The 21,701-nt window shown below is 42.4% G+C and overlaps 2 protein-coding genes across 5 annotated transcripts in view; one reads left to right on the top strand and one right to left on the bottom strand.

Moving 5' to 3' along the window:
* LUZP1 (leucine zipper protein 1) overlaps positions 1–3,447 on the top strand; it is a 28,458-nt gene extending 25,011 nt beyond the window's left edge. For all 3 annotated transcript variants that reach the window (XM_021554861.3, XM_021554862.4, XM_085559848.1), the window contains exons 3-4: positions 1,856–2,020; positions 2,490–3,447. In XM_021554861.3, the coding sequence (XP_021410536.3) occupies positions 1,856–2,020; positions 2,490–2,525 (201 nt within the window). In that variant the 3' untranslated portion in view covers positions 2,526–3,447. The remainder of the gene's footprint in view (positions 1–1,855; positions 2,021–2,489) is intronic.
* Positions 3,448–7,598: 4,151 nt separating this feature from the next.
* The window catches only part of KDM1A (lysine demethylase 1A), a 28,059-nt gene continuing 13,956 nt past the window's right edge, over positions 7,599–21,701 (bottom strand). For both annotated transcript variants that reach the window (XM_021554803.3, XM_085559849.1), the window contains 15 exons: positions 20,833–20,925; positions 20,011–20,117; positions 19,072–19,153; positions 17,889–17,983; positions 16,909–17,051; positions 16,349–16,439; positions 15,489–15,623; positions 14,491–14,564; positions 13,724–13,835; positions 13,217–13,349; positions 12,308–12,495; positions 11,818–11,932; positions 10,653–10,780; positions 10,154–10,300; positions 7,599–8,385 (listed from right to left, as the gene is read on the bottom strand). In XM_021554803.3, coding sequence (XP_021410478.1) covers positions 8,200–8,385; positions 10,154–10,300; positions 10,653–10,780; positions 11,818–11,932; positions 12,308–12,495; positions 13,217–13,349; positions 13,724–13,835; positions 14,491–14,564; positions 15,489–15,623; positions 16,349–16,439; positions 16,909–17,051; positions 17,889–17,983; positions 19,072–19,153; positions 20,011–20,117; positions 20,833–20,925 — 1,829 coding nt within the window. In that variant the 3' untranslated portion in view covers positions 7,599–8,199. The remainder of the gene's footprint in view (positions 8,386–10,153; positions 10,301–10,652; positions 10,781–11,817; positions 11,933–12,307; positions 12,496–13,216; positions 13,350–13,723; positions 13,836–14,490; positions 14,565–15,488; positions 15,624–16,348; positions 16,440–16,908; positions 17,052–17,888; positions 17,984–19,071; positions 19,154–20,010; positions 20,118–20,832; positions 20,926–21,701) is intronic.

Below are 21,701 nucleotides of genomic sequence, written 5' to 3'. Positions count from 1 at the left end.
CAATCTGTTTTACTTTTTCATGAATCCAAGCAGAGCTGATATGATTGAAGTTGTTCTTCTACAGAACAGCAGTTTGTGTGCTTGGGAAATGAGAGATCCATTCCTAGGGTGTCCTTTGTCCCAGGAGTTTCAATTCTTTGTGCCCACAGCCTTGACTGTCACAACTGAAGCAATCTCTGCTTACAGCTGAGTGTTTAGAGCCCTAAACAGTGGGAACTGGGAATTTCTCTTCAGTTTTCCTCCTGGCAGCCCACCCCGAGCTGAGTGTACCTCTGCAGTGCATTCTGCAGGTGCTCCCCAGGTTGCTGGCAGATAAATTTGCCAGCTGTGTAGCTTCACAGCAGTTGAGGTGTACCTGAGAGAGCAGCCTGATCTCTGCCTGGTCAACCCAAGTGTATCCAGGATTAGCTGGGTTCCAGGCTTGCTTGTGTCAGGAGAGCAACCACACGGTTAGTTCACACAAAACTGAGCTTGGGATCTTTCTCTGTGTTGGACTTTGCAATAAAGTCACCCTTGGCACCACAGAGTCACAAACCTGACTTCTTGGTCATAGATTGTGTACTTTTAGTTTGTAAATGGCGAGCGTGAAGTTAACCTCAGTTGTACTAGATACAGCAAATTGTATGCAACTTAAATCGTTGCATATGCCCTTGGGGAAAAAACCCTTTGAGGGATATCTTCAGGCTTGTAATATGCCTCATATATCACAGCAGCTTGTTTCTGCTGGGATTTGTGTTTCAGTTAAAGATGTAGCTATTTTCTCTGGCAGAAGACTGGGCACTGAGCTGCCCTACAAAGGTATCACCTGTCACCTCTTTCCAGCTCCACCATCCACAGTCTGACATTGCCTTGAGAATCTTATTTGGGAAACGGGAGATCTGTGCTATTTTTGCCAAAATCTAATTTGCTCTCTTCCATTGCAACCTTCCCTTAGTGTATGGCTGATTTGGGCAAATGTTTCTAATGAAGCTACAGGAGGTATTGACTGCTTTGGGAGCCCCAGGGAGCAGGAGCTGCTGATGGATGAGTGGGTGCTGCAGCCTGGGGACCAGCTCCCTCTGCTGCTGGCAGCCAGCCTTCTCCAGCTCCCTAAGGACCTGAGGCAATGCAAGACCTCGAGCAGTCATTGAGTTAGGGCTCATGTTTCACAGAGTGAAGTCTGTATTCCTCTGGTGTGATGTTTGATGAAAATTAGTGCAAATGTGCTGGGGGCAGGGAGCAGATGAGCAGCAGCAATGTCAGATGAATGCATGGCTTTCTTATGCCTCTGACATTAATGACTGGAGCTGGGCTGTCTGCTGCATAAATTTGGCAAAATTCTAAAGGTAGGCTTGTCTTCAAGGGAAGCCATCATCACTTCTCTGATGGTAGAAGTGCATCTGCTGGAAAAGTCTCCCAGGCAGCATCCAGGGATGTGCTGCCTCTTGCCCTTTCTCTCCCCTGCTTTGGGGACTAATGTCCAGGGCATCTGTAGTGGGTTAACCTGGGTGATGCCTGGATGCCAGGCTCTCAGCAAAGCCCCTCTGTATCACTCCCCTTCATAACTGGATGGGAGAGAGAAAACAGAATGAATACTTCCTTGGACCTCAGTAATTTTGTCAAAGGGATCTGTCCTGTTTTGTGACTGTGCACCCATAACTTGGGTTAAAATTACTGGAGGGTTCTTGAGAAAAGATCTTTATGAAATAGCACATAAATGAGGCCATGGCAGAGCTGGCCTGGTGGTTTAAGTCCCTCCTTGCCAAAATGACCCAAGCTCACACCTTACACTGCAAACCTGGCACTAGGACCCCAGTGCTGTTTCAGATCCTTCATAGACCCTGGTTCCAAACCCTTTTTATTTTCCTTTGCACAGGATGAAAGCAAGGATTTTGTGTCCAGTTCCAGAAGGAAGCAGTATGGCTCTTCTGAGTACCTCCTCCAGGCTGACACTCTGGGGAAAAGGATAGCCACCAAGGTGGAACTGCAGGACCCTGAATCCAACTGCCCTGCACCACCAGGGCTCCAAGGAGAGGAGCAGGTATGAGGGAAGGTAGCTACAAGGCAAGAAGCCAATATCTGAACTGAACTCCCAGTAACCTAACTTAGAGAAGTTGTCTAAAGAAGTCCACTCTTGTAGGAGAAATCAAGTCTGAAGTTAGCACTTGTTAGGGGTGGAGTGGCTGCTGTATTTTCTCTTATAAACTTGATTCAGCAAGCTTTATGGCTAAGAATATTCTCAAAGAATTAAGTGGCACTGCATCTAGTCATCCTCTGGTACATGAACCAATCAGGAATGCCAAAAAACATTTGGAGAGACAAAAGCAGAGTCCCTCCTGCAGCTGGCAGCTTTACTACTGGAGTGTTTCTCTGCTGCTACACCCCTGCTGCTCTGCCACCTTAAGGACTGTGATCCTGGTGGGATTTGGGATGGTTGCCAAGGGCAATAGCAGAAATGCTGCAGGGGCAGCTGTGGGCAGTCTGTGATCTTGTGGGTTTGTCTCTTCCAGGGCGCTGCCCGGGCGTGCCGGACATCTCGGAGATGAGCTGCATTCCCTTCTTCTCAGTGACCATGGTGAAGCAAGAGGCAGGACAGTACCAAGCTCACAGGCATCACATCTGTTTGTAACCTCTCCAGAGGCTTCAACTAGCCTGAAACCAGTTTTGGAATGCGATTTGAAAGGTACAGGAGCTTTACCAGTGAATTCTTTTTCTTCATTGCTGAAGAGGCAGCTGCAGAGACTTTGCTCAGGGGACTCCCACTTCTCATCTCTGTACCTGCAATCTTAATCTTCCCTGTAGGATGATAGGTCTGTCTCCATATGGAAACTCTGACTACCTAGCCTCTTTGAACAATGGTACTCTTTGCACAAGAGAGAACTTTTTATTCACTTGTTTTCACACAAGATCCCAGCAGTGTCCCTGTGATTACATCCACCAGCCCATGACAGCTGTCCACCACAATTGAAAGCTTTCAGTTCATATGGAGAGTTTGCATTCTCCTAATACACCCTTGCTGGCTGGTGTAGTGGTCACCTCAGTATCTGTGTTTCCAGCACCCTTAGGCTCTAAGTAAGAGGAGACTGTTCCCCACTGGTTACTTTACAAATTGAGAGGGAAGGAGAGCAGAAAATGTTGTTTAGAAGGAGTTGGTTCCTTATCACTGTCAGTCTCTGCAATAAGCTTTGCATGATCTACTCATCACCAGTTGAGATCCTGCACCAAGAAATCATCCACTGAGCCAGACCAGCACAGCAGTGACACCTCCTCCTGCCTGGGACCACGGTGCCATTTATCTGGAACTTTGTGTGTTACACTGCAGGCAACAACTCTGTGGCTTGTGCAAGGCAGTTGAGCCCTAGGAGAAAAAGAAACAAGTGCTTTTCCTCACAGACAAGCAGAATGTCCTTGTTCCTTCCTGAAACAGGGTGGAGACAACTGGATTGGACCCTAAGCTGATCTGTGGTAGCTTTGGTCTGTGCCTCAACCCCTGTCTGCCATGCCTGGGACCCAGGCACGGTCAGAGACTGCTTCAAACACAGAAGTGTGTGTCCCCAGTGCCCACAGCTGGTGTCACTGTGGGGCAGACGTGTCACCACAGCTCCAGGAGGTGCTCAGGTCATCAGCTCTCTCCTGAGCAAGGTGATTGCAGCTGGCTCTCACAGCAGGGCTTGGACAGTCCTTCCTTTCCATCCCATCCCATCCCCAGCTGCTGGGCTGGCCCCTACACAAACACCACTGACACCCTCAGTGCTGCCTGCCCCTCTCTGCAGCAGGACAAGGAGAATGCTCCAGACAGAAAAGGTCCTTGATCTGTTTCAGAGGTGCTGTGGGAAGAGCTGCACCCCAACAACTTCCATGTCTGAGCTGCACCCCACCCTTGTGCCCATATCCCACCTCTGGAGGAGCAGGTACAGAGACATCTGATTGCCTGTGCTGCAGGTCCTCCCTGGCCTGGGAAATATACACCTCAATTCTGAGAAGAAAATTAATCAAAAAAAAAAAAAAATAGAGCTGGTTAAAAATATCTATGAAAGCATTTGTATAAAATGGATGTGTTTTAGTGACATTATTTTTTTTATAAAGATTGCTTGCAGGAAGGGAAAAATTATTTTTGAAAAGAAAGTTTCTTTTTGGAATTTTAAAGATGTTTTCCCAAGTGTGTATTTTTAACCATTTTATTCTTTTACATGTCATGACATATGTCAACTTGCATAACAAGGCAAAAAGATGCTTTGAAATTAGTACTGAGTGGCAGCTCTAGTAATCTTTAAATTATATTAAAATAAATTGTATCAACTACTCTCTTTTACCATTGACATGGTAGTGCTAGTAGAATGAGATAATGGAAAAAAAATTTAAACTCAAACTCCAAACTAAAAATGAAAGAAAGTGAAATTCTGAATCTAAATTCAGACTTCTTACTGCCTCCCCCTTCCCCATGTTTATCAGGAAGGACTGGGAATCCTTTTGGATTGTGCAATCTGAAAGCAGTGGATGTAACAGTCCTGTGCAGTGGCTGTATCCTTCCTGAGCCCCCTGCTCTGCTCAGCACCCAGAACCAGCTGGATTGCCAGAGCAGCCCCTGCTCCCTGCCCAGCAGTGCCAGCTCTGCTCTGCTGCTGGCCCTGCCCACCACAGGCTGCTGCCTCTGACTCTGCCCCTCCAAACTCAACCTGCTGCCTCAGCTGCCCGAATCCTCACACTGTACCTGCTCGCTTACCCTGGGAGCAGCTGGGAGGCATCTTGGCATGTCCCTGCCTCTTCAGATGCCACAGGGATTCCTTCTCTGCACATCCCCAAGCCTGCTGCTGAGCAGCTCTCCAGCTGTCACCTGTACCAGTCACAGTGGCCGTGGGAGCCGCTGCTGCTGTGCCTCCAGAAAGCCACCATGGCATGGGGCTCCCCTGCCCTGGACCTGCAGCTTGGACAAACGGCTGGACAGACGGACGTGCTGAGGAGGACAAGGATCACTTTGGGCAGTGACTGAATGCCTTCCCTCACAGTCCCAGCCCCATCCTGCTGCAGGACATGGCTCCACACAGCACAGGATGTCCCTGCACACCCACCAGCTTTCTCCTTCTCACCTGGTTGGCATGGATGTGGCTCAGCACGGTGCTCCCAAAGAGCCTTCCAAGGGCAGTGGTTTCAGCTGTGGCAAGGAAATCTGCATCCAGGTGAGTCAACGTGTGGGGTGAATGCAGAATTCCCTGGCTTACTTACCAGCTTTTCAACCCCACTGCTCACCCCAAGAACACAGCCCCGTGTCTGCAGTGCAAGGGAAGAACCACCAGCACCAATACCTGTTGGGTTTTCTCCTTCTGTCAGCCAGGACCAGGCTTTGCCCAAGCAATGGGAGGGCTTCACCCTGCTGCTCAGCTGGCTCAGCCCCAGCAACACAGCGCTGCTGGCACTGTCTTCAGGTGCTTCTCACAGATGATGTCTCTCCTTTCTCCAGCTGCCTCAATTATTTGTTCAATATTTTACAGCAGATACCTTGAACTCCTGCTCTAGACTCTGTTTCACTGCTTGTAAATACCGGACACAGATGTCACTTGGTAACAGCATACTGGTTGTTTTTACCACAGCTGAGATTAAATCTGAGAAAGAAAACCCTACCTAGTATGGAAAGGGGCCATGCCCTCTAGTCAATGAGTGCAATAGGAGCTGATTGTATTATTAACCTTATAGCAATGACTTCAGGAAACACAATGTGTTTACTCGAATTGCACACTTTTTTTGAACACCTGTAAAATAGAGTATATGTGTAAATATTGCCATCACTGAAGAAGTATTTGTAATTATAGCATATAAATATAACCGGCTTTTCAGTAGGCTTGATGATGCACACGGCCATGCATCGAGCCCTCGGGTAATTCCAAAGTTGTAAATGTATTTGCTGTACAGAGGAAGTGTGTCAGTGCTTGCTGCTCCCAAGGAACCTCAGCTGTGGGCCCTTTTGGAGAGCCAGGGCTTTCCCCAGCAGGGCTGCCTCCAGTGTGAGGGCCCAGCAGCTCACTGCTTCATGGAATGGCTTCCTGCATGTCTGGAAACACCTGTGCAGCCCCCAGAGCTGCCTGTGCAGCTCCTCGGAGGGTCTGGGGTGACAGCTTGGCCACTGGTGCCGTCAGCCCCCGTGGACAGGACCCCAGCAAGGGCCAAGGGCAGGAAGCACAGCGCAGAGCCACGTGCCTTGCTGCTTCAAGACACTTGACACAAGCAATTTCCTAGCTCCAGACTGAAGCAATAGTCACATTGTGTCATCTCTAACGCAGTAAACCTCATCTCTGCCACCCTTGCACACGGCTGAAGCAATCAGGGCACTGCTCCAGGCCAGCCCCTGCAGGCTGAGCTGTGCACAGAACACGAAGCCATTGGTAGCAGATGCCTCCCATGGTCAGAACCCAGAGCCCAAAGGATCCTCCTGGGCTGCCTCACGTGCAGTGAGGCTCCTGCTTTGGGGAAGCAGCACTCCAGGCTGCATGGAATGTATTTTTAAGAGAATAAATCTATTTTTTTGTATTTGTGAACATATATTTGGGTGGGGCAGCTTAGTTAGAAGACAAATAATGCAAGAAATCTTTTCATAATCACAGGTTCATCCAAGTTAAGCAGATTTTCCAGGGTTGCAGTATTGCCTTTCCCCTAAAATAAACTTTTGTGTCCAGTAGAGCTATGAGCAGTTCCACCCTTAGAACTCGCCCTGTTTCAGCATGCTGAGTAGAGGAAAGCCAGTACTTTCCTCCCCAGGCTGCCCATGCAGTGGATACAGATGGTGCTCACCTCCTTCCAGCGACACAGTGCTCTTAGTCTGCATGCCAAATGTAAACACACACTTATCTGCATGTCTCTCCTGACTCAAACACTGTCAGTGCTACAGTATATAACCAATAAACACTCTTCTCTTTTTCCATGGTGTGATGTGGTGTTTACAGCAGAACATGTGTGCTGTGTCTGTCTGTGTATGCATGCTGCGGGGTGGTTTGGTGCTGGAGCACCTTGCACTTCTTTTTGTGCCTTGGTTGAGGCAGATCTCACACTTAGATCCCATTCCAGGATGCATTTGAGGCAGGGATGGTGCACAGACAGCACAGCAAATTGTACACAGCCATTCTCCACTGAGGCTCCCTGAGCTGGACACGGCATTGCTGAGAATGGCCCAGGCTACGTGAGGGGTTCTAGAGCAGTGGATGTTTGCCACGAGCCTGGTGTCACCAGGTGGACACAGAGCATCATCAGTTCTGCTGCAGGTGAGTCACAGCCAGACTGTTTCTGTACCAGGAATCCTTCCTTCCAGGCAGGAAGATACAACCACAACAAAGGCATTAAACCAGTGTCCCTGCATCAGACAGCAGCCCCAAAGCAGGGATTTCCAGGCTGGGGATGTCCTGTTGTTCCTCTCATCCCAACTAGCATTGCCTGTTCTCCTGCTCTCTGCTAAGGTTAAAGGACAAGCACTGGCATTCCAGTTACAGGCCCTGGGACAATCATTTCTGTCTCCTTTGGGATGTTTGACACACCAGGAGCCATTCAGTGGTTTCCTGTACTGCAGCTGGTCAGCAGTAAAGCACCAGGCACTACACACAGAGCTCACCTCAGGACACTGGAACACTGTTCAGTACCTTTTCTTTTGTATTTAATAAAACAGTATGCTTAGCATACTCAGTGGTACCAGGTTACTCTACAGCGGATGGTGTAGCAGCCAACGGACCATTTTGGAGAGGTGTGATTTGCTACTGGTAGACAAGCAGTTGCCCCAAATTCTTGAATGCCCGACAGGAATAGAAGTGGTCAAAAATATTACTCTTCAAAACAAAGCCATAAAAAAACACAAAGAAATTTACATACATTCTACACTAAGCTAGTATTCGTAGCAACCAGCTTCTAGAGGCCCTTGTGCAATTACCAAATTGTAAATACACACATAGGTAGAAAAACCCCCCAAACACCCTAAAAATCCCTCCAGCTATTTTGACTTCCAAGAAGTATCTGCAGAGTCAAAGTCCCTTACCAGCTTTGCAGTAAAGGATTGTTTACACTGGCCCTTCAAATAGCTTAAGATTTTGTCAAAGGCTGCCAAGCTGCTGCAAGGCCATTTTCAGACCAGCCTTGTCCAGCGCCTCGGGCTCCTCTCCGCAGACACTGCTACAAACTACTCGAGCTTCTCCGTGGCGGGGTCCAGAGCAGCAGCAGCGTGCTCCTCTCCTCCTGCAGCTGCCCTCACATGCTGGCAGCCTGCTGCGGGGGCACTCCGGGCGTGGGCTGCCGGGGCAGGGTGTACATGGCCCCCAGGAACTGGTCGGCGATGCGGCCGGCCTCGCGCAGCCCGCTCAGCAGCGCGCCGTGCACCGTGGCCGGGTAGTTGCGGATGGTGTGCTCGCCCGCGAAGAACAGGCGAGGGATGGGCTGCGGGCAAAAACACACAGGGCTTGCTCGTGTCCCAGCACATGCTGCAGCACAGGATACTGCAAGGATGGCAAAGGTCCTCTCAGCACAGCACAACCTCTGCTAATGTGCAGGCGGTGCATATAGGATAGCCCATATTCATGTACAAATTTTATGTACAAATTATCAAGCAACTAAAGCCCTATTCCATATTAGTTACCTTATGTACAAATTATCAAGCAAATAAAGCCCTATTCCATATTAGTTATTTTAAGTGATGTACAAAATTACCAAGAAATAAAGCCCTATTCTGTATTAGTTATTTTATTTTATGTACAAATTATCAAGCAACTAAAGCCCTATTTCATATTAGTTATTTTAAGTTATGTACAAATTACCAAGAAATAAAGCCCTATTCCATATTATTTTATTTTATGTACAAATTATCAAGCAACTAATGCCTTATACCATATTAGTTATTTTATTTTATGTACAAATTATCAAGCAACTAATGCCCTATTCCATATTAGTTATGTACAAATTATCAAGTAAATAAAGCTCCATTCCATACTAGTTATTTTATTACAAATTACCAAGCAAATAAAGCCCTATTTAATATTAGTTATTTTAAGTTATGTACAAATTACCAAGCAAATAAAGCCCTATTCCGTATTAGTTATTTTAAGTTATGTACAAATTACCAAGCAACTAAAGCCCTATTCCATATTAGTTATTTTAAGTTATGTACAAATTATCAAGCAAATAAAGCCCCATTCCATATTAGCTATTAATATTTTAAGTTATGTACAAATTATCAAGCAACTAAAGCTCTATTTCATATTAGTTATTTTATTTTATGTACAAATTATCAAGCAAATAAAGCCCTATTCTTTATTAGTTATTTTATGTACAAATTACCAAGCAAATAAAGCCCTACTCCATATTAGTTATTTTAAGTTATGTACAAATTACCAAGAAATAAAGCCCTATTCCATAAGTAATGGTTGCAGAGCCAGAGGAGCAGAGAAGGGTCATGTTCCAGCTGTAACTGTAACTCTACAGCCAAGCGTGTTTAGGAAGAATACTTTCTAATCCTGGAACATGAACTCTAGCAGAGTAAGCAAAAAAAACTTCAACAACTCACTTAAATCAGCAGTTTCTCTTTAAACTGAGACTTTAAACAATGACCCACAGAATCATAAAAAGTGGGAGAAAAATATATCTTCATATATTACATTCTTCAGGGAATAATTTTATTAATAGCTGTGTGTATTAATGACTTGTATCATTAGAACAAGAAGTCAAATAAAGGTAAAGCCACACAGCCTGTCCTGGCAGTGCTTTCAAGAGTGGCTGTTGCTTTCAAAGTTAATTATCTCAACATGATCTGGAGATGACCCCTGCCTTCATTGAGTTGGCCCCCAATTTGGAAAAGACCTTTCAATACCTGTTCTTCTCACTGTGGCCTTCACCCTCTTTCAAATCACTACAACTCACCTAAATATGGTGATGGACAATAAAAATACGGACTACAAAACACAGGTATAATATTAAATACTCTGTTCAGACATAACCAAACTGGCCTTCTGAATAAAAATGCTCTTTTGTTTGGCGAATAAATGACACCAAACCTGTGATGACAGAATTAATGAATGAAAAAATCAATTATTTTACAGGTTTTAATCATTCATCGTAAGATTCAAGGTATCTAAACTTGTGTTTAGATATGTATGCAAATTTCTCAGAAAAATCATTTTGTTCTGAGCTTTTTGTAGAAATAATTTCTCACCTGTGGAGCACCTGGGATGGCTGGTCCTGGAGTAATTGGCTGAGCCATCAAATCATAGTCATTTCCAGAGGATCCAGCAGCTACATAGGAGTATGATCCCCGGGCCCAGGGGTCAGCACGCCAGCGGGACACCACAGTCTCTTTAGGCTGAGACAAGACAGGAGCTTCAGTTGTTGAGAAAGTGCAAATTCTACAGTTTGTGACAAATACAAACAATGCAAATTGCAACAAGATAAGGGACAAAGTCCCTGGGCTGACAGCAGTGGGGGAACTCCACGTTTATATTCTATGATAACACATACAAAGGTCAATCTTTGATGGCGATTCCTTAAGTTTTTCCAAAACATTACCAGATGCTGCTGCAGGTAAATCCCCAGTTGGATTTATAGACATTTATAGCTGCACACACCTGCTGTGTGTTCTGTTTGCTGTTTCTTTTCCCACTCTGCACATGATGCCAATGCACCCTTCCCTCTCCTGCAGCCCGGGCTGTACTGACCTGGGGCACGGCGCTGCTGCCAAAGATGCCTTTGAGGATGGCGAGGCACCGACCAACAATGACATCGTCACTGATATTCTCCATGATCCCTGCTGCTTCTCCTGCCACCAAGGCCAACAAAATCGGTGCTGTGGGGGAGTAGGAGAGAAAAAAGAACAACTGAATTATTGAAATTGAACATTTAGATCAGACAAGTTGGATTTGGATAGACACGGATCTGCAGCTAAGGCACAAAGTTAGAGACTAAACAAATCCAACAAAATTAGTCCTAAAATTCTCCACCATGTCAATATAACAAAAAGAAAATTAATTTTTATATACTATTTAGAATTATCAAGAGAGCTGATGTATTAAAAAGTAAATAAAAACATCAGAAATTATGTTTCAATGTTTCATGGTCTAACCACATTAACTGAAATGGTAATTGTTGTTTTTGATTTCAGACATCTGACTTGTGCTTCAAGATGAGGTTTTACTGCATTTCTGTTTCATTTCTACCTTCTCTGCCTATATTCATGAAAAGGAAGGCTTAGAATGTAGCATGTGAAGCTAATTTGTACATGACATGATCTTTCCATCTAAACCAAAACCATAACCCTACTTATTAACTACATAATAGAGCCATCTTAAAGCCACAAAAACCACACGAACAGCCTTGCTATTCAAGGCTCCTTATTTGTATTTCTCCAGTAAAATCTTACCAAACATTTTAATAATTCAATAGCCTAGAAAGGCACTTCCCTTGCACAGCAATTTTTTCCAGTTAACAGAGAAACGGGTCCTGCTTATGAGAGAATGAAGGCAAACCCACTGGTCATTTGCTAACCAAGTAGCTAATTTAATAATGCTCCTTATACACACCTCTGCTTTTAGTCTGGTCAATGGCTGGAACAAAACCAGTACACTTACTGCAGAGGTCTCCTGACAATCTACTGTGGCAGCACCAGCTACAGATAAACCATAATTACTGATGGCAAAGTCCTGTAATGCAATTTAACAGGCACAGCCTGGAACTGTCTGCAGTCAGTGCTGCTCTCTGCTTCCATTTGTCTTCCTAAAAACACTATCTGCTCATCATACCCAGCAGCATTTTAAGGGGTGTTTTTTTCTAAATCTGAAACTATACAAATAAGACATGGCAAAAGCAGACATGCACCACAGCTACCTTTGTACAGGTTCCAAAAGAGGAAAAGTTCTCCTCTGCTTGCAGTGGTGCTCCCAACATGGCCAAACAAATTGACACTCGGATCCCAGAAGACACGATCAAAACACAACACAACCTAGAAAGAAAGAGTATCAGCAGTAAGGAAGAGTGCAGGGAAGAAATAAAAATAATAAAGACAATTACAGTCATTGGTGTTTATCACTGGACAGGTCATGAAAGGGAAATGTGGTGACTATAGAGTGCACATACACAATACATAGAGGCGTATGCTGCAACTGCCTTCCCACATGTTAGTGTGCTCTCAATTTTCTGATTATCAAGTTCCACCAGATCTGCTTCTGCAAGTTCCTCAGACAGTTTTCATCATCAAACCCTAGCAAAAGAGCTGTGGAAAAGGCATTCTTCCTGTCCTCCACCAGCCACGTTCCACACACATTTCAGATTCTCTGACAGCCTCTGGCCTGCTGCAGTTCCCCCAGTGGCCATGTACCTTGTTCAGGTTGCCAAAGCCCATCCTCTGCACTGCAGAAGTTTTCCACTCAGGAAGAGGTGGCACAAACTGAACTGCTGGGGGCTGCTGTTTCAGCACTCCCAGGGGCAGAGTGCACAGCACAGCATCACACTTATAAATGAAGGTCTGGCTAGTAGATCGGGTATTTACAGCTATCACTTCACAGCCTGGAAAGGGGAGAAAAAACAGTTTAATAGGTCATGAGGCAAGAGCATTGGATTAAAAATTAAAGAAATTACCATAACCACATCAGAAAGTATTTTGTTTATGGAGACAGCTTTACATTAACAGTACTTGTAGGCAAGTTGTTACTGGCCATTTAACTCTAGTCCAGGAAACACAATTAAGGTATCATCTAAAAATGGCCTTACTGGGATAAGCCTAAAGGTTCATCCAGGTCAGTAAATATCACTTAAATACATCCATAAATAAACAACAAGTAGAGAGTGTTCCTCTCATTACATTGCTCTCCCAGCTGACAGTTTCCCAAGCCCAATGTTTGGAAGAACAATAAAAAGATACATTCCTTCCATTACATTAATTTATACTTCTAATACCAGGTCCTGTGGCACCTGTGGCTCCCAGACCTCTTACTCCAAATGCTCCAATCAATGAAGTAAATAAGTAAGAGAATAAATGTGAACAATCAGTAAATACAACTGAAAAAGGCTGTGTCAAATGAGTCACAGAAATAATCAAAAAAACATTCAAGATTTATTAATCTCTAGCAACTACTTACACAATGCCAGTAAGAAACATGGCTGTTTATCAAACCTCAAACATGTAATGGGAGGAGTTTTACAGTCCTCACAACTGCTTCCAGAAGCACTGAAATCTACTTTCTATGCCCACACTCCCCCAAAGCAGTTTCCTGGAGGTTTTGTGTACCTGATGCAGTGTAGCGAACCTGTCGAACTGCAGTGTTTAATTTAATATCCAACCCTTCTGCCAAGGCTACTGGCACACAGGAATAGCCATTCCTCACAGTCAAGTGACTGCCTGTGAATTCAAAGTCATCATCCTAAAATGAAGAGCATAAAAAGCATGCATTCATAATGAAGTCAGTCAATAGAAAATAATCAACAACTCCACGCAATGGCAAAAAATATTTCAAAACCTTTTATAGAGATTCAAACAAATGTGAAATTATTTCTCATTATTCATCAAGTAATAAGTATGGAAACCTTCACACAGAGTACTGTTAGAGATGATTTTGGCACTAACAAAAAGCTGTCTGGAATTTCATCATCAAATATTAATAACTTAAGAATTCAGTACCTGCACAAAAGCAGACACACTTCAACAGTTAGAAACTCTTAACAACAACAAACCTTCATGAGAATGAAATAAACATAGTTGAAGTTTTTTGTGAATTGCTGAGTACTGGCTACCTACCTGGTCCCAGTGCTTCAGTGAAAGTGTAGAAAGGGGTGTAGCATTAGCAAATTCTAGGTTTGCAAAATGCCAGTCAAGTATTTGCCTATCTCTTGATGACAAATAAACATCACTAGAAAAAACAATTATAAGACAAAGACATTTAGTTTGTTAGAACAGGATAATGTAAATGCATTGCTTCTGAAAATTTTTCACAAGTCATTTCTGAATCTCTCCTTAGTCCAGAAATAAAAACATTAAAAACACAGATTCTCTTTCAAACATCTGGACTTCTCTTGTGAAAGCTGCGTATTAAAACCCAGCAAATTCAGGTTTTTAAAACAGAATTCATGTAAAATACTCAAAGGGAAGATAAAAACTTCAGAAATAAAAAAAAGTTACACAAATAATGGCTTAAGTAGCATGCATAAAGACAACAACAAAAAACATAGTAGAACTGCACATAATAATAATATTCTACCAATATAAGTAGGATTGTATGCTATCATTACTGGTAGGTATTTAAAGCTTCAAATGCCTTTTGAGATCAGGCACTGATTACTGCCAAGATTTCTACAGAATTACCCCAGCTCAGGACCACCTTTTCTGTTTGAACCATCTCTAAAAATGAGGAAAGGGAGTTCTAAAGCTGAGGGAACTCAAACTCCATTTTTGTACCTTTGTAACCTCTTGAGTTCCCATAATACCACACCATTTTTGAAACTCAGGGAAAAGCTAATAAAAGAACTGCTTTCCTAAGCATTTATCCTTTTAGTTTGTCTCTTTACCTTGGTGGATTGGCTTCAAGTTCTTGTAATTTCTCTTCCAGCTTTCCTTGTGTTTCTGCCAGTTCATCATACTCCTATTAAGATTAAAAGCTAACATTAAAACTGGTTTACATATAAAAGGACTTGAAGACATCATGTAGCATCAGACTGGACCTAGGCTCAAGAGAAATCACTAGAAAAAATCACTTCATGGATTTAGTGGAAGCTAAATCAAGTTTGTTATTTTTTTCAACATTTAATCCAGCATATTTTGCTCTTCTGCTCTTTGTATATACAGAACTCTGTGCCACACTGCAGAAAGATTAGTTTGATATTTCAGAAATTTAAACACTCAACTGAAAACATGAGGGTCCATTACATTCCTGATATTTTAGGGGTTCCTACGGTTCTGAGAGCTTCATATTCCACAAACTGCTTCTTCTATTCTTCTCTCTCTTAAAAGTTTATAGCTAATATTGAACATGAAGATTTCCAAAGCAGAATGATCTAATTCAAGCTTTTATAGTTTCCTTTTAAGGCACATCTCTACATCAAGATACTCCCAGAGAGGGGAAGTAACTCTGTCAAGACAGAGCTCTGTACATGACAATCTTTATATAGAAAGAAGTCTTTTAGTCAAGCAACCACCTTTATTTATTTTAGAGAAAAGGTATCTCTCCTCAAATGTAATTTTATTTCCAGACTATTGTGAAATCCAGCTGTATTAAAGACCAAATCTGAGAAAAATTAATATTCAGAACATTACATGCTGTCTGACATGAGCCAGCAGTCTTACCTAAAACTGAGCTTTAGTATTCCCCAGCTAAAGGTACTCAAAGCAGTGCTAGAACCCAGAGCTACTGTCAATCACATTCTCTTGAAAGCACTGGATCATAGTGAGAGATATGGAAACATTCATATTGGCTACTTTTATCTCTTGAAAGATGTGGCTAATGGGCTAATTTTTGGCTGCTGAAGTCCTGAGAAAACACTCTGGCACACTGTATGTAATCCTGTACCTTGCAAAGTGCAGTCAGATCTCTGTGCTTGCTTTTCACAAGGAACTCTGCGGTGATATCCCGAGGTGGCTTCACTTCTGATGCCTCCTTATACTGCTGATGAAGTTCTTTAATCTTCTCTTTTAAATTCACCATCTTTTAAGATAGAGCAGGAAAAGGAGGAAGGGGGGAAAAGGAGGAAGGGGGGAAAAGGAGGAATGGGGGAAAAGGAGGAATGGGGGAAAAATGTCAGAAGACATATTTCAACAAGTTCCTGTGTAAGCTGGATATTCACCTCTAACTGTGCCATTATACAAAAGAGATTTCCTGCTTTTGGCAGGTATCACTTATACATGCAATTCTACCTGCAAGAAGCCACAGTAAACAGCATCAACCCTAAACAACAAGGTTGACCAACATCATTGATTTCTGACTATGTTCCAAGTAATTTGAGAGCAGTTCACAAGCATTTTTGAGAAACATAGAAGAGAAAAAAACCCCATCATTTACCACGAGCAAAAATAATGGAAGTTGTCCTAAACCACTGTTTCTGTACTACAAATCAGATGTGTACTGAAGACAGCAAACATTTTTAAATAGCCCCAAAAGCCTCAGCCAATATCAGCATTTCTACAGGAAGCTATGAGACATCACTGTTCATTGTGCCTGTCCTCTTCCTTTCTTTTCCCATAATTTCTAATCAATTTCTCCTTCTCAAGCAGGCAACACCTTTGTCCTAACAGGGCTTCTGTGTAGGTCTTAAGCAAAGAGATATTTTAAGAACAGCATTAATAGCAATGATATATTTTTATTTGGACATTTTTGTATGTTTTGCCACTTTCTGAGGAACAAAATGCTTGTTCTAAATGCCATCATCTGACCTTGTTAAGAAGATCTTTCAATTCCTCCTGCGTTTTCACTATTTTTTTCCAGTGCTCAATCTGCTCATCCTTCACATGCTTCTCCTGCAATCTGGAAAAGGTGAGAAGCAATTGTCAGCTCAACATAAAATCCTTGTGTTAATGAGACAACTTATTATCACAATCTAATTAGTGGAATGCAATAAAACCACATGTCATGGGGTATTTTAGTAAATACTTGTGAAGCAATTGGAAAATTAATGGAAGTTTTGTTAATAAGGGATACATGACTAGCTAAAATGTGAGTGTGAAGTTACTTTCTGCTGTTAAAGGCCATTACTATTGCCATGAGCTTTCAAGTGGTGTTAGTGCACTGTATGGACACCAACCACACTGAGCCACTCTACCAATGATTTTCAGGAACCTTTCAAGAAGAGAGGTTTGCTCCTTGAGCCATCTGTGACATCGAGCAGCTGTATTAAGAGGGCAATTCTTACATCTAAGAGCACCATAATTGAGGTAACTTTTGGAAATTCACCCCCAAAATAGGAAAGTCTACCAAAAGGAGACAAGTCACTCACTGTATGACAACCTCCAGAGCCTGACCTAGGGAGACAGGCTTATTATTGAGAACATTGAAATCCAGCTGATGACTGAGATAGGATGTGGCTTCCAGCAGACGATTAAATTCTTGCTCCACCATTTCATCTTTCTCTTTGGGAACCTAGGAGACAACAAAACAAGCATTGTTCTTAATCCATTCATAAATAATACAGCTGCTGAGAATAGCCCTTGGAAAAAAAAAATGAATACCCTCAGCTCTCTCAAATGGTCAGACACCAAGGCCTGTACAACACAATGTCACACGTTGGCAGGATGGGCACAAGAAGAGCTGTCAAACCACAATGACAACAGACTTCTCTTGCAAGAGAAAACCAAACTGCCTTATGGGCTCATAAGATTTCCTTACTGGAAAGGAAGGTGTGCTCATCAAAGCTTGCCAAAAGACTCTGATGATAGGATGGCTCTAAACAATCACAGGGCTTTAGAAGGCTTGGCACAGCTCAGTGAAGTGGACAGACAGTAATTTATCTTCTGGAATGGTCAGTGTGAGCAAGAACGACCAATCCAGCTTTTCTAGGATGATGGTGGAAACACTGCAGGACACATATGGAATGGTGGTATTTAACTGTACTGATGATACTCAGTTAAATAGTGAGTGCTGCCAGTGTGAAAATACCTGTTGCATGATGAGAGCTCAAGTGCTGGAAAGAGCAAACCTCAAATATGTTAAACCACTCACGGGTTAAACAAAGGTGAGAGAACTTGGCTTCCACAAAACCTCTGAAATGCAAAGGTAAAAACTCATGTGGAAAGAGCAGGCTTTAGAAGAATATGTTCAGGTATGCTACAATATTACTAAAATGCCTAAAAAGGGACACACACTTTCCTTCTTCCCTCTCTCTGGAAGCCATCTCATACTAGACCAATAGCCTGGTAACAAACATACTTGAGATATTACTTCTTTTTTAAAGGTTCAGGGAAACAGTCTCAGACTTACAGCTTGTCCATTTGCTTCATAAAGTGGACATTTTTGTTTGATCTTTGCCAGTTCCATATTTACTTGTTTGCTGACCACAGCCATGGGATTTCCTCCTGGAAAAGATTTTTTATAGTTAACAGAGACTCCTGTAAAATTTGTCTGCAATTAAACAAAAACTCTACAGTTAAAGCAATTTCAGAGACTAAAACAGAAACTCCAGTGTATGCATTCCAGTGACCTAATGTAACCCTGCCAAAGGGCTGCACTTCACAGTGATTCCTGCAATGAGGGCATGGAACAAACCTGCCCACCAAATACCTACTTCCAGGATCTGAAGGGGTCCTAGAAGGCAGCAAGAGGGACTCTTTCTCAGAGACAGGATTGCTATGACAAGGTACAAACTGAATGAGGGGAAATTTAGGCTGCATTATTAGGAAGAAGTACTTTCCTGTGAGGGTAGTGAGATACTGGAAGTGCTCAAGGAGGTTGTGATGCCCCAACCCTGGCATTGTTCAAGGCCAGGCTGAACAAGGCCTTGAGCAACCTGGTCTAGTGGAAGGTGTCCCTGTCCATGGCAAGGGTAACTGGGACTAGATCATCTTTAAGGTCCCTTCCAACCTTTAGAATTCCATGATTCTATGAATTAAACAAAAATATTACAGCCTTTCAATAGGCAAACTGAAATCTGTTTTTCCATGATTGTGCAAGTTCAGTTCTTTGGAACTAGTTTCTGTATGCAATTTAATAAGACTAATCATGAGACAGACACCAAATTTAGGCTGTCAGCAAAACCAGGGGCTTATTATAGGTTTTACAGTATTTTATCATTTTATCATTTCAAAGGAAGAAATCTGGCTTGTCATTATTTTTACATCTAGTTTTGAAATCACATGGAGAAAGTACTTTTGAGGTTTCAACTCTGAAGAAAGGCTTTCTCTTCAGAATGGCTCTCCATTTCCCCTCCTCCCTTGTCTTCCCATGTAAATTGAAAGAATGCAATCTGTCTCTTTAGGGTCTCTCCCATCATATAGCTTTGCTATTTATGAAAACTACTAATTGTCAGGCTGAATGAGAACACACACTTTTAAAGACTTAAAAATACCCAATTATTTTGGCTAAAGGAAATAGCACTCAGGTTTCACATTTACAGCATCTTGTCCCCCAGTTTTCCTTCCCTGTCTTTTTGATTTTGAAAACTCACCAAGTCCTGTCACCACCATTGCTCCTAAATCAGCCACGTAATTCCCCTTGCGAAAGGTAGCAACTCTTCCTCCCACTCGGTCCTTTGAAAAGCACAAGATATTTAACCTCCTGCTACATTCAGGAAGACATCTCATTGAAATATCACCAGTGAAATATCTACAAAACATGGTGCAAGTATTCTCTTAACTGAGGGTTCAGTAAAAAGAATGTACACTTTTCCAAAAATCTCTATAAATGAACTCTATCACAATTAATTTGCCTAAGTTAAGGAATCAAATGCTTAAGTAGTATTTTAAAAGGAGAAGAAAAGAAAAAAAAGGAAAGAAATAGAAAAAAAATATGTCTAATCTGATTTGGGCAGATTTCACTATTTCTACAGTAGGATCCACTGTGATTCCAAAGCCAATCCCTTCACTGCCCATGCACAAATTTAGTTATGTACTAGGTTTCCTTCTCCCCCTTATGCCTAAAGATTCTTAGCTTTTATATATTTTTCATGTATTTGTAACTTTGTAGACTGTCAATACACAGTTATAACTTCTAGTACTTGTCCTGCCCTCTCTCACAGTTTAACAAACTCTTTAATAAAACACTCTTGAAATTCTGTTTAGTCTGCCCTTTAGTCTAGCATTCTGGACTTGCATTCTCTTTTCTGATGAAAAACTGATTTCTAATAATCAAAGAAGGTTGGTTTAAGCTGCTCCTGGTGTAAGCACACAACACTAGCACCTGACTATCCAGCCCAGCTGTGAGAAAGCACCAGACAGCTCCCAGCAAGAACAGATCCACTCAGCTCCTGGTGAGACAGGTTCAGCACCAGAACCACACCACACAGTGACCCACCCCAGGCATGCTGCTGGGACACAGCCCTGTTCCAGTACTGAATAGGGTTACTGGCTAAGTTGTAATAGAAGTAAAATAGCACAGAAATTCATACTCTGGCTTCCAGAACTGTGACATCCATTCCAAAACTCTGCAACTGGCGAGCTGCTGCCAACCCAGAGACTCCAGAACCAATAATGATCACCTTCCCTGTCTTCTTGGCTAAAGAAAGAGAAAAATCAGCTACAGCACTCCTTTATATGTGCAGTATTAAATTGCAAACAGCCTTGTTAAAGTTGCATTTAAGAGATGCCAAGAACAAAAAGCATCTTTCTTCTCATGAGTAGTTCTGACAGAACAAACTCTTAAACAAAAAGAAAACTGAAGTAATTCTGAACGTAATGCTGAGACAGGGTCAAGGAAAATACACTAGCAATACACCTGGAACAAGGAAGAAAACAGGAGAAAAAATGCTTCCAGACAACTGTCTGAAGAAAGCAATTCATATTAATTACAGGGGACAAAGTATCATAGTTTGATTTCTTTCTGCCCCAGAAGAATAAAACTTAAAAAGGGCACAGAAGTTAACTTACAAAATTCAAGAATCACATAAAGATGTAATAGATCTAAATACAATATTGTGTCTCTGACTTTAGGTATTCAAATGAGGAACCAAGATAACTCATTAAAAAGTGACAGTCACTGAATTATCTACAGAGGATTTGCCAACAATTATTACTCTCAAAGTGATTTACATAAATACATGTCTTCGCTATGCCAAAATAAAACACATTAACATCAATAGCCAGATGGCCTTCCAGCCTTTTTTGAAACTTTCTTAGCACTGCAATTCTAAAAAAGAACAGTCAAAAAACTGTCCTAGGAAATCATGGAACGATAAAAGATTTCAACTAAAAACAATGTTCAAGCCTCTTACTTGGAAGGGGTTTCACTCTTTTGTAGATCCCAAAGTTGATCAGCCCATGACGCTCCAGGTAGCTGTGAACCCTGTGAACGAGCACTGTGTCACCTAAAGGAATGTATAAATTTTCAAATTATTCTGTCTGTTCAGCAGCATATACATACTGAGCAACATTCACAGCAACCTGGGAAGTCCCACTAAACACATCCTGCCCTACTGACCACTCATTTTCCTGAGGAGGCCTGAAGCTACTTCTCTGCAAAGCACCCATGCTGTACTGCAGTTCTGAATCCTGCCTCAAAAGCAGGACAGAACATCAGGTGCTTCTTTTAACCTAGTGCAGAACACCTTTTCTGAAACTGACTGCAGAATCCCAAGATCATGACACAGAATTGTGATGTGACTTGCCAGTATTATGCCAATACTTACTGCAGTGCCGAATTCTCATTTCTAAAAGCACAATAACTCACTATTTTGCAAATCTTGACAGTATATCTGCATTCATTACAGCACTATTTTCTTCTTTTCTTCAATTTTTTTTATGGCTACCCTCCACCTTTTTCCAGTTCATTGGGATCTTGTCTGAGAAGTGTGGAATGGTCTCCATTTGCAAGCAGTAACCCCTCACTCTTTTACTGCCTTCTTGCATCACATCCAGTCTGTTTAAGTCTTAAAAAAACCTCCCAAAAAACATATGCTTAATAACATTTTACAGCTGAAAAACCACCAAGAAGCTGTAGCAAACCTTAAAAGCTGCACATGAATTAACCCTACTGTAATAATCCATCTTTTTAGCAGTTTTTATGAATCCTGCTAGTGGTATTTCTTTACCAGACAATGAACTCTACTAAATCTGGAGCATAATGCAATATCCCAGTCTGTAC

The sequence above is a fragment of the Lonchura striata genome, chromosome 23, assembly GCF_050655825.1.
Source record: "Lonchura striata isolate lonStrDom1 chromosome 23, ASM5065582v1, whole genome shotgun sequence".
In the NCBI taxonomy this organism is placed as follows: domain Eukaryota; kingdom Metazoa; phylum Chordata; class Aves; order Passeriformes; family Estrildidae; genus Lonchura; species Lonchura striata.
Note: the sequence above shows the minus strand (reverse complement) of the source record. Positions and strands in the feature narration are given on the sequence as shown.